Below are 12275 nucleotides of genomic sequence, written 5' to 3' on the forward strand. Positions count from 1 at the left end.
AGCAAGAATATGGTGGCTAGTGGGATGACAAAGTTATTTTTGGTATCTCTGCATTTATTCCAAATCCATTCTCGTTTCTGTTAAAATGATAACTGCTTTCATACACTGTATGCAAATAGAAATCTCTCTCTCTCTTCACTCAGCTGTGCCTATGTAGCTGCAGCTTTGAAAGACACAAACATACATTCTAAAATGAACTACAAAGAACAACAGGAGGAGGCAAATTCTAATAAAACATCTCATTAAGAATATTCTCTTTGTCCTTCATTATAAAAAATATCAAATTCCCAGAGCCAGGATAGTGTGCTTAATATACTGTGCATCAACAAAATCTTAATTAAAAAAAAAAAAAAAATCTGTATAACAAGGCTAAAAACAGGAATACGCCTTTTTTTTTTGCTTTTCATACATTGTTGTATTTAGTTTCTTAATTTTAAATTCAGATTCTTCCCAGATTAATAATAATATCACAGTAAAACTGGAGTAATTTGCATTGAAATGATAGGAGGGTGTCAACACTTTTGAACACCACTGTATATATTGTTAAAATAATAGCAGTTTACTCAGAAAGTCAATTCACATCCTCTGATATAAAGATGCTTAACTGTGAGCATATCTATCAGTGAACTAAAGAGCAGCAAGGCCTGTTTAAGAATACACTTTCATCACTGTCATACTTACCTTAATGTGTTTTACCCCACAGCTGACAAGTCTGTTCTGCTGATAGGGATCCCAGGCAATATCAAAGATCTGTAACAATGCCAAAGAGCTGAAATAGCAAACTTTTAAACGATGGTACAACATGAATTCAGTACTGCATCTCAAATAATCATTGACCTCAAAGCATGCAAGTCCCACCGGAAATAGAGATGGCCTTGCCTTCAGTTATAGCAACTGCATGGGAGAGTCAGCTGTAGGCTACCCCTAAGCCATGATTGGCCCACTTTTCCAGCAAGATAGAAGTCAAAGGGCCAAAGACACTTCTATGTTGGCAACCACTCATGTGAGCAATAAAGTGGCAGCCAGATGTCTTTGCCTTCTCTCCATGCATGTTCTGGTGCGTGCAAGAATGCTATCTCTTAGGGGTGCTTTATAAAAAGGGTCAAATCAACCAATATTGAAATACCCTCCAGCATGAAAACCCCAATAGTTCATTTGGATGAAATTATGACATCCCTGTACTAAATCCACTGCAGATCTTTTCTTCTTCCAGTTATTTTCCTCTTCCCAGAGACTGGGAATCATAACTTACAGTACATGCATTGTTTTACAATACCTTTGAGCACAACAGTATTGAGTGAACACTACCCAACCACAAGTATGAAGATGCAGCAGTGAAGGTAGGTGGCTGTAGTATCTTTTCTCAAACTAAAATTCTTTTAAACTCACAAAAGGATTCTATGGTTTTCAATAGATTTAGAACCAACAGTGACTAAATAAACAAAATGAACAATCAAATTACATGTGAGGCCGTTGTGCCCCTTGCCTTTAGGACATCCAAAATCAAGAACTGCTGCACATATTAAGTTGAAGATTAGCATGTGTACTCAAATAACATATTCTAATCACATGCTCGATGTAATTAATCTGACTTAAAAGTTAAGGGTAGCGATTTATTGAAGGTTCCAGGTTTCAGAGCCTTATTCACAACACAACATTTGTTTCAAAGTATGTATATCATCTTTTTCAAAATAGAACTACAGTACTTTATCTTGCCCCTGGGGCTCAAAGGTGGGTAAAAAAGGATTTGTAACCACTCTTTCTTGCCTCTGAAATCTTACTGGTATTGATTCAGCAGTTTCTTTTATGTTTCAAACCACTACATCATTTGATATGTTTCCATTTTTGACTGATACTGTTTAATTGGCAGCATATAATCTATTGATTTGTTTATATAATCTAAGGACACATTTACACTATGGCTGTAGGCACAAAGAATCCACAATCCTTACCCGGTCAGAGTGCCCAGTTGCGGTGGCCAGCACTTTTCCTTTCTTCCAGTCCCAAACGCATACCATATTTTTGGCATCCAATCCCACAGAGGCCAAACGCTAGGTATAAATAAATAAAATAAAAAAAAATGGATGGGCTCTTGGACAACTTTCTTGAAAGACATATTCAATTATAGTTGATTATAGTTTAAAACTACTTGAGTTTATTGCAAATCCTGTGTTTAAGTTGAAAATGGTGATGCATCTCAGCTTGCTACAAGAGGACAATATTCTAATTGCGTTTTCAGCTGAATTACAGGAGAGATTTTCAACTCAGTTTAAATTTACATTCCTACAGGATTATTGGCATAAGCAAATACAGTGTTTTGCCCAGAAATGTTTAATGGCATATTAGCAGTACACATAATTGAAGGTATTTAATACTGAAACACATTTTAGGGTTAAAACTTTACATGAATCAAAACAGTCAGTATAGCAAGGGAACAGCAACTCTCATTACAAAGTAGTTTAAGCCAAACCAAGATTTAAAATAATCAATTGAAATAATATTTGATGCTACCTTAAAAAGGTTACCTTGAATAAATATCTTTGGAAATCTACTAAATAAAGTATAGCAATTTATTGGCAAGGCCCATTTTTTTCTTATCTCTTTCCGTGAGTGAAAATAAACACCTTTTTGTATGTACAGAGAGGCCAAAGGTATACAGTCCCTCTCTTTAACACTGTTTCATTGATGTTTTTGTCATTATAAAATCACAGAACGGAGCATGCATGCAAATGATAATAAATGGTAACTCAGTAAGAAGCAGTCAGACCCACTGGGCAGAATGTTGCAGGTTAAATACTGCTCAGAGATAACCTGGATGTGCTCCATCTTCACTGAGGTGGAACAGGTGTTCTGTTTAAGATAAGACATGGATCCAAGTCCGTCTGCCATCCAATTTTTTTTTTTTTAATTTCACACTTCTGTTATCAGCGGAGAGCAGGAATGTTATCCCTTGTGCACTGACCAGATTCTATATTAAATATCTCATGGGGCATTTCATATTATTTTCTGAACCAAAAACTGAAGTTGTTCCCAAAGCTCTAACAGAGACAATTTTGTTTGTGTCAAGGTACACAAGAATTGATGTGGTCATTGTGTTAGCCTGTCCTCATAATGACTACTGCTACATCCATTTTAGCCCATTTTTTAATTCTGAGAAATAGGCTTGACTATATTATTATAAAAATGTCCAAAAAAATGCCAAATGATGACTGCTTTATTTAATATAAAATATGTATAACTCTATCCAACACCATTTAATATTACTGTCCTCTGTTGGTTTTCACTTAATGTGGGACAGGTACAGCAGAATTATTATATATTTCCCCTAATAGTACTCAGTGGCACAGATGCATTACAGTCTGGCTGTGACCACCCAATCAATTACTTAGTTCACTGCAAGACACATTCTTCACTCCTTGCAATCTACAGTAGTAGGTGACATTGCTTTTGATAGCTCTAAACATCATTGAACCTGGCTGAATCCTACCCAGGGAATTCTCTTTACCCACAACAATATTCACATGCTGTAAACCTACATTGAGACATGAGTTCCAAATTAGTCTACTGGTGGCAGTTGAAAACAATTAATTTTGTTCTATTTAAAACCATGCTGGCTGACTGTGGTCCGACTCCTGCTTGTTAAAATTGGGAAATTTTCCTATTCACATGTACTACACAATTTCTTTAGGAATGCTTACCTGTCCATCCAAATCAAAAGCCAAACAGGCCACTCCATGCGTGTGCATATCTTTGAGAATAGAGATGGTCTGCACATTGTAGGTATCCCAAACACATATATATGGGTCCTTTCCAACCTGGCCAGTGGCAACTTGGGTTTTATCAGGGTGTAAAGCAAGGCTGAAATGGACATAAAACAAATTAGAACCCTCTACTATACAGTAAATACAACAAATTAACTGTTGTTGTCTTACTTATTTCTTATTTATTTTTATTTCTACAGCACTTACCTGACGACGCAGTTTGAACAGGACACATTACTCACTCACTGCTCCACCAGTCTACTGCACTATTCTATACCTCTATAACGCAACTTGAATATGATCGTCAATAAAGTTTCACAGTTGGAAGACACACCAGGTATGAATGAACCAGGTGTGATATTTTTGAAGGAATTTCATCAAATTGAAATCCCTCAAAACAGGTCACATCCATGAGGAATAGCACTGCATTGCACACCAAACCACTCATATCTGATTAGATGCTTGTAAAAGACGCAACATTGAAGTAAGTCATGCACATACAAATAACTGTTTAGATACAGTCCTCCCTCGTCATTAAATTATTTGATAATTCTGAAATGCATTTAATTGCCAGTTTGGCCATGTTGACAGCAAATTTTGTACAAGATGCACTATTGTCGACTTTATTCACTGATTCACTGCCTTCAATACTAGCCTTTGTATTTGTAAGTCTGAAATAGTAGCTTGCCGTTCCTTTGAGCACTACAGGATGAAAGACCTTTCAGCTGGTTATCTGGGATTCTGAAGCTGTGTCTTCTGACAAAATATAATTGCCAGCCAGGATTTTGTTCTTGGATTTTCAACAGATAAAATGGACACCAACACTTTACTGTCTAATATTAAACATTTTAATGCAAGTTCAAATGGAAGTCACCCAACATACATATTTGGTAAATCCTGTTTGCAATTCGCAGTTCAGTATCATAATCCACAGAGACAAACATATATATATATATATGGAGAGAGAGAGAGAGAGAGAGAGAGAGAGAGAGAGAGAGAGAGAGAGAGAGAGAAGAAAAAAAGTCTATGTGAACTTACAATTATTTCATGAAATAAACTTATGAGAACCTTTTTAAATATAAAATCACAGTGGTCCTGTCCGAATTTTTGAGAGTGCGACCTGTCTTGGTGGACTTCACTTGAAAACTGGAAGAAGTAATTGTGACTTGTTTTAGACTTTTTATTCTTTTCTATATACCAGAGCCTTATGGTTGGCACCTTGTGGAGGTTAAACATTGGAGTGCACAGATGCTTAATATATATACTGTATATAAAAGCAGTTTCTAGATTTAATTATTTGCTGTTCACTGAAAACAGCCAACAAATATTTTACAAGCGCGCAAATATACTGATCTTCATTCAAACAATACAAGGTACATGTGCACTGGCTTTCTTAAAAACAATCTGTTTTTATTTATCCCGGATTAGATATCGACCATTGAAATCTTATCCCAATACTTCAGAGGCAGTGGAGTGTACTGTATCATCTGGGCACAAGCAGTGTTGTAGAACTGATTTCTCAAATAATCCCCAACAGCTGTTAAGATAAACTCCACATCATGAATATACACTCCCAATAAGAGTGACAATGCTACTTGTAAATCTGTAGAAACTTCCAGGAATACCAAAATCAACTGCACAAGGAGAATACAGCCTTACTATTGGCAGTTAAACCAATACTACAAAGGCTTTTACAGCCAGTACAAACAGTTCTAAAGTGCAATATTCATCTTAGTTAGTCATATGCATTATATTTGTGTCTTTTTTCATATATTTTTAAAAGTAGGCTTTTACAGTAAACCATATGTGTAAAACATTAAAATATTGTACCATAAAATATTCCTGTCAGGATTTTTTTAATTAAATAAAAACAAATAAAAATCCTTACTGCCTTTAGAAACTTGATCTGGTGAGCTTGTTGAATAAAGCTGGTTGGAAATATTTTATTCACTATTAGCTTATTATTGCATTTGTGCTGTGTATCTCTTGGTATGTATTTATTAATTTAACAACTTTATTGTATGTTTGTAAATGCTAATGTTACAGCTTTCAAGCCCCTGTATCAGATGATATTGTGTTATAACAATTTTTCCAGTGCCCCTGCCCCTGCAATATGGGAAACACACGCTCATTAATACCAGCAACTGAGCGCTACCCCAGTGCAAGCTGTCAAACTGTCACAAAGCAACACATCTGCACAATTCTCTAGGAGGGAAAGGTAGGGACGGACTTTGTAGATGTTTCGAAGATGGTAGAAGGAAGATTTGACCATGGAGGAGATGTGGGCATCAAAGGAGAGGTTGCTGTCAAGAAGTACACCAAGGCTTCGTACTGTGGGGAAGGCAGCAGCAGACAGTTTCTGAGGTTCAGGGCAGCTATATTTAAATTATTAAGTTGAGTTTTAGATCCTACAAGAAGGAGTTCAGATCAGGTGTTCAGCTGAAGAAAACTGGCAGACATCCAGGCCTCGATGTCTTGAATGCAAGCCGACAGCCGGACCATAGCAGAGGGGCTACCAGGGTCAAGTTTTAAGTAGAGCTGGGTGTCGTCAGCAAAGGAGTGAAACATGAGGCTGTGTTGGCGGATGAGGTGACCCAAGGAAAGCATGAAGATATTGAAGATAAGGGGCCCAAGAACAGATCCTTGGGGGACACCACAAGTGACTGGGTTTGCAACGCCACTGCGTCCAGCATAGAAAACAGATTGCATGCGTCTGGATAGGTAAGAGGACATCCAGTAGAGACAGGTTCCAGAGATCCCAGCATACTTCTGAAGGCTGTCAAGAAGAATGCCATGTTCTACTAGCCTCCGTCCTGATTTAATTTTTTAGATGCTCTTTAAAAGGCAGGTTACAACCTTGTTATGGTTGTGATCAGCTTGTCAGTCTCAGGGAAATTGTGAATATGACACACACACTGGATCCGGATTTGCCAGACTCTTTTTTTACATTATAAACATGTTATTGGCCTTTAGTTTAAAGATAGGGGAAGAGGTAGTTTTATATATTAAAAAAAAAACATTTAAAGAGATAAAGGAATCAACAAGCTACTGTAGTAGCCAGCACTACACATTCATGAAATAATGGCCATAATTGATCATTATTAGCTAATGGTTTTTTAGCCAGTAGTTAAGGCAATTATTACTTAATTATTCTTTAGATCAGTTGATTGGATTCACTATTGGAGCTTCTTGAGATATAGAACGGAATTTAGTTTTGTCAGGTCATGAAAATTCTTCTGTGAATTTCTACATGTCTTACCCATTACACAGTAACTATAGTAAAGAGACTTATTGTAATCTTCACTGCAAGTACATTTAACTACTAAATAATGCACTCATGGAGAAAGGCACAGTTGCTTAACTGGAGATTTATGTTGGCAAGAGCAGCCTAGAGAAACCTAAAACATGTCAAAACAGAGTTGGAAACAAGAGGAACATACAGTACTGCACAGTATGTTGAAAGCACGTCCACCTATTACCTACTAGCACCATACTATACTTATACTATACTCAATACTAACACTGCCTTCTCAACTATGTTCCTTCTCATCCTCAAAATCAATAGATGTCTGGACCTCAAAACCTACAGTACCCACCTGCAAAAAAAATCACATTCTCTGAGTGTTTGTATTTGCAAATTAAAGTAGATGGAGGAGAAGGCCTAGAATAGACTTACAAAAACAAATGTCTCCATCTTGCCAGGGGTAGACCTGAATAGAAAGAAGTGGCTATAGTTCACAAATGGCAGGGTTAGGATTAGGATTAGGCTATACTGTAGTTAAATGCAGTACAACAATAATGTCTGAAACTACTCTGGTATAGGCCTAGCCCATATGGACCACAGAAGAGATGAACAACAATGCTCCTGGTTTTTTTATATCAAATTCTCAAACTAAGTAAGTAAATAACTAATCACCAGTATAGAATTAAAAATCATAATTGTTTTCACTAAAGTTATCCTTAGCCCTCTGAACAGAGCAGTAGGCTTATTTTAGGAGTTGCTGTCATAGCATCCATACAGGTACTGTACATTGAATTACAGTCATGAGCTGACACTGTGCACAGAAAAAGGCATCCCTCTTTTGTTAGTTATTTCAAGAAATTAGCCTGCTGATGTTTCCTCCTGTCTGCCAGACCTAATTAGAGCTTCTCATCATGCCATTTACTCAGCAAACTCAAACAAACAATTTAAGAGCTGCATTGTGTTAACAATGGCCGGGTTTCCATGCAGTTTAGAAACTTGATACGCTCTCCCGAGGCATTATTTGTGTGACGTAGCACGCACATACCACACACATTCCATGCTCTATAGGAAGTGCGCGTCTAAAACACTGTACAACTGTTATAAAAAAATACTGAAGCTACTACAAATAAAAAAAAAAATAATGAAGCCCTTTGCAAAGCACAGATATTTTTGTTCATCCTTTTACACTTTTGTTATCTTCGTGTTTGGTGATCGGATAGCTGATTGCTTTAAGCTTAGATTTTTCTGTCGCTTAGCTATAAGATGCAATACATTGTACACTAGCCTGAAGTAGTATCTATCATGGGTACCTACCAAGGCCAGAAAAGTCACGTTTCTGGGCCCCTATGTAGCTGGCAATTTGTTGCCAGTGGCTTTATTATGGCTGCGAGCGACCGACACCACCAGACTTGAGCGTCCACCTACTACTAACTTGAAGTAAAATCCCTTAAACCTAACTGAGGAAGATTTGTTTTAGAAGAACAAAAGCATGAACAAGAGAACTGCTGGTTCCACGAATTTTCAAAAAGACAAATATTAGCTTGCTGCAAGACAGAATAACGCAGTTGCAGAAAGTCCCGGGTGGATCCCCAATAACAACATCATCTATCTATCTATCTATCTATCTATCTATCTATCTTTCTATCTATCTATCTATCTATCTATCTATCTATCTATCTATCTATCTATATATATATATATAAACCACATTCTACTGGAAAGAGCCTTGTACTGTCCCTGTGGAATTCAGATTCATGTATTTATTAATATTATAAGTAGTTTTTTTTTTTGTATATATCTGTCTTATTACATTTCTTTTACCTCACCTTCTCCGATCAGCGGCTATGGACAAGCCAAACTCCACTGATCTTAGCCAAGAGGCCAAGAAGCGATACAGTTTATCTTAGCCAAAAGGCTGATAAGCGATTAGTGGTCATAGTAGTAGGGTGGGCGAACACAGCCCATGAGTACAGTGTGTGCCTACCACCAATTCAGCAGTTTTGAAATCGATGTAAGATTATCCTAGTAATCATCAATAGTAATCATCACAACAAACCCTGTTATATAGTAGTACAGTAGTAGTGTTATTATAAGAACATTATGTAGTGGGAAATGTGGGCGACTAGGATAGCCTATTGTAGATTTACTAGCAGTATTTAAAAAATGTACTGTACTAAAAATTTTGACTGGATCATTTTTATATCATTAACCTAAGGTGCTGGTATTTAGCTCCATTAAGGATCAGAACTGCTGCAGCTACAGTTCTGTAGGAAAACGTGTATATATTATATATGTAGGTATATAGTAGGTTTATAATAAATATATATGCAGTCCATTTTTTTAACAAATAATACAAGGATAGTACACAGCACTTTCTTATGAAATGTTTTTATTAGTATTCGTGTAACGTTATGTCTGTTTTCGTGCTGTTTTTATGTTAACCAGCGCTCCAGCCAGCCAGTTAATATTAGAGCTGTGTGTATGCCAGTAGCGTATAAACATTGCGTGTAGACAAAATCCAAGACGATGATATAAAAACAAGTCTCAGTTTATTCTTCCAGTATCCAAGAAAGCTAAAATTGCAGGTACCAGTCACAATCCACAAATCTTGGTCACAGAAAAGAACACAGTATGTTTTGGACAGGCTGTAGTCCACGTCTTACTGAAGCAACACAAAATGCAGACTCCTGGCCTCCCAGGTGCATTCATTAAATAAACTACTAACTTAAACAGCCTATCAAATAACAGGGATTTAGTCCACATTGCGCCAGGTGAGCAATTAGGTTTCCTGGTTACATCTATTACATTTTTTTAGTGGCCAAATGAGGCATGTTGCACTTTCAGTGTTTTAACACAACCTAAACATTTTGTGGAAACCCAGTTTAAGAAAGCTGCATGATATGAGCATTCACGCAAGGACAAATTGGAACACAAACATTTAAATATACCCTCCCGTATTTTACTATTAATTAGGTTATTTGCATTTGGAACGATAATTTCTCTGGCTTAAAAAACAACATGGAAACATGCACAGCCCGAAAGTACTACCAAAATAGTTTTTTCTTTCCATGGAAATTGCCCCAATGTCTGATGGGACCAAATCTGCTACTGATTTTGTTTACTTAGCATAACTATCAAAATGTAGCTATTACAACTTCATTAACAAAAGTATCCCTTTGTTAGCAGAAAAAAATTGTTTTCACCTCTTAAGTTAAAAAAAACTAAAGTGCCCCAGTAGCAGGTTGGACATTGAAACTCTAGAAAACTTTATGAAGACCCAAAGGCATTATATTAAAGCAATTACAGTATTCCTTTAAATTATAGTATTACAGTATGTTCTAATTTGTATTCTCTCAGAAGTTTTTGCTGTCCTGATATTTTAAGAGCATTTTGGTTACCACAAGTCATAAAATTGATGCTCTGTATTGAAAATTACTTCACAAAGATACACTACCTACTCATTCAAATGCAAATACCTCATGCTGCAGATGTGAAAGAATGAAAGGTCTGGAAAATGGCTTATTGTGATGGATATCCCTCTAGTGTGGCTAATACTTTCAAATATATACAGTAAACTCTTCCTTATTTTGCATAAAAGCTTTTCATGTTACCTGTATTGGCAAAAGATAACCTCATTCTAACATGTCAGTCTAGGTGGCTTACAGATTAGGTGGGTGCTGTCTAGGTAGACACTGTGTTGCTTAAAATGACACTGTACAAAAAAAAATTCTTAACATGAATAAATTGTCAAAAAAATAAAAACCTTGAGTGGTAATAGCGGAGGTGCATGTGGAACTTAAACCAATGAGGTCTTTTGGAAAAAGTCTCACACATCATATGTCTAAGAATTAAGCCTAATCACCAGTTTAGGTAGAGTTGGCCTACAGTACAGTACTAGTAAAATGGATGTTCTGAGAACAAATTACTGAGATTCTGTCTGTATTTAGCATCCCTTTCCCACATCCAGCTGCACTGATAGACAGATAATAAAACTTAGAATTGCAATGTAAAAAAAAAAAAAATACAGATTTTTTAAATTCATAAATAAACTCGAATTCCTCTGAAAAAAACCCAGAAGCAGTTATTTTTATTGTTCTTCATGAGCTGAAAATTGTTTCAGACACCTCAAGTGTGAAAGCCAACCAGACGGGTGTTGGCCTAAGATGGAAATATGCTCATAGACCCATTAATCGCCAACATGTAGGTTTTTAATGGTTTATGGTGAACCTGTTGTTACAGTAATCTGCAATTGTGAGTGTCTCTTTCCACCACCATCAATCCAACAGAAATGATGTTTAGGAAGTATATTCCAAGAAAACGAACATCCAAACAAGAGAATGGATTTAAAACAAAATGTGTGCTGCAGCTGACGCACATAATTAGATATCTCCAGTTAAATAAAGCAATTTATTCAGAGCCATGTGTTTTTTGTTATACCGATACTGTAACAGTTCATCATTTAGGCCTAGGAGGCTGTGTTTTCCAGTGGTTAAAGAAAAGGGCTTGTAACCAGGAGGTCCCCGGTTCAAATCCCATCTCAGCCACTGACTCATTGTGTGACCCTGAGCAAGTCACTTAACCTCCTTGTGCTCTGTCTTTCGGGTGAGACGTAGTTGTAAGTGACTCTGCAGCTGATGCATAGTTCACACACCCTAGTCTTTGTAAGTCGCCTTGGATAAAGGTGTCTGCTAAATAAACTAATAATAATAATAATAATAATAATAATAATAATAATAATAATAATAATAATAATATACAACAATACAGAATGAAATCACTGCAAAAATGAAGCTATGGGAGCTTGTAATATTTTAGTCCTTATCAAATACCAAACAACCCTGTCTTTTTAAAACAACAGGATATTTAATTGAGGTTAATTGAGGCTAATGTATTGTAGGAAATAAAATATCTGTGATCAAAGCATACAAAGTGAATTGTTTTGAACAAAACATAATCACCAACAACCTTACACATACTTAATAAAACTCAGTGTTTCTCTACACTGCAGCTGGCAATACATGTTTGTTCATGATGATAAACATCTTTAATTACAGTTATTTGCCCTTGTCAGTGTTTTGTTCATGAGCAGCTTGACTGCACACAAAAAAATACTCTTGAAAAACACACTGTCTGACCTCATTTACTTTCCAGATTTTCAGCATGGATTCTCAGATATATACTAAAACACAATCTCATTAGTTAATTCTCTAGGCTACAATAGTTCAGTACTATATCTACTGTAGTACTGAACAAAAGAGAACCACTTGTTC

At 36.3% G+C, this 12275-nt stretch overlaps 1 protein-coding gene across 5 annotated transcripts in view; it reads right to left on the reverse strand.

The window, feature by feature from the left end:
- LOC117411466 (echinoderm microtubule-associated protein-like 6) overlaps window positions 1-12275 on the reverse strand; it is a 115743-nt gene that overhangs the window by 67936 nt on the left and 35532 nt on the right. For all 5 annotated transcript variants that reach the window (XM_034019045.3, XM_034019044.3, XM_059025507.1 and 2 more), the window contains 3 exons: window positions 3699-3858; window positions 1953-2051; window positions 682-750 (listed from right to left, as the gene is read on the reverse strand). In XM_034019045.3, coding sequence (XP_033874936.2) covers window positions 682-750; window positions 1953-2051; window positions 3699-3858 — 328 coding nt within the window. The remainder of the gene's footprint in view (window positions 1-681; window positions 751-1952; window positions 2052-3698; window positions 3859-12275) is intronic.

This window comes from Acipenser ruthenus, chromosome 6 (assembly GCF_902713425.1).
Source record: "Acipenser ruthenus chromosome 6, fAciRut3.2 maternal haplotype, whole genome shotgun sequence".
Taxonomy (NCBI): domain Eukaryota; kingdom Metazoa; phylum Chordata; class Actinopteri; order Acipenseriformes; family Acipenseridae; genus Acipenser; species Acipenser ruthenus.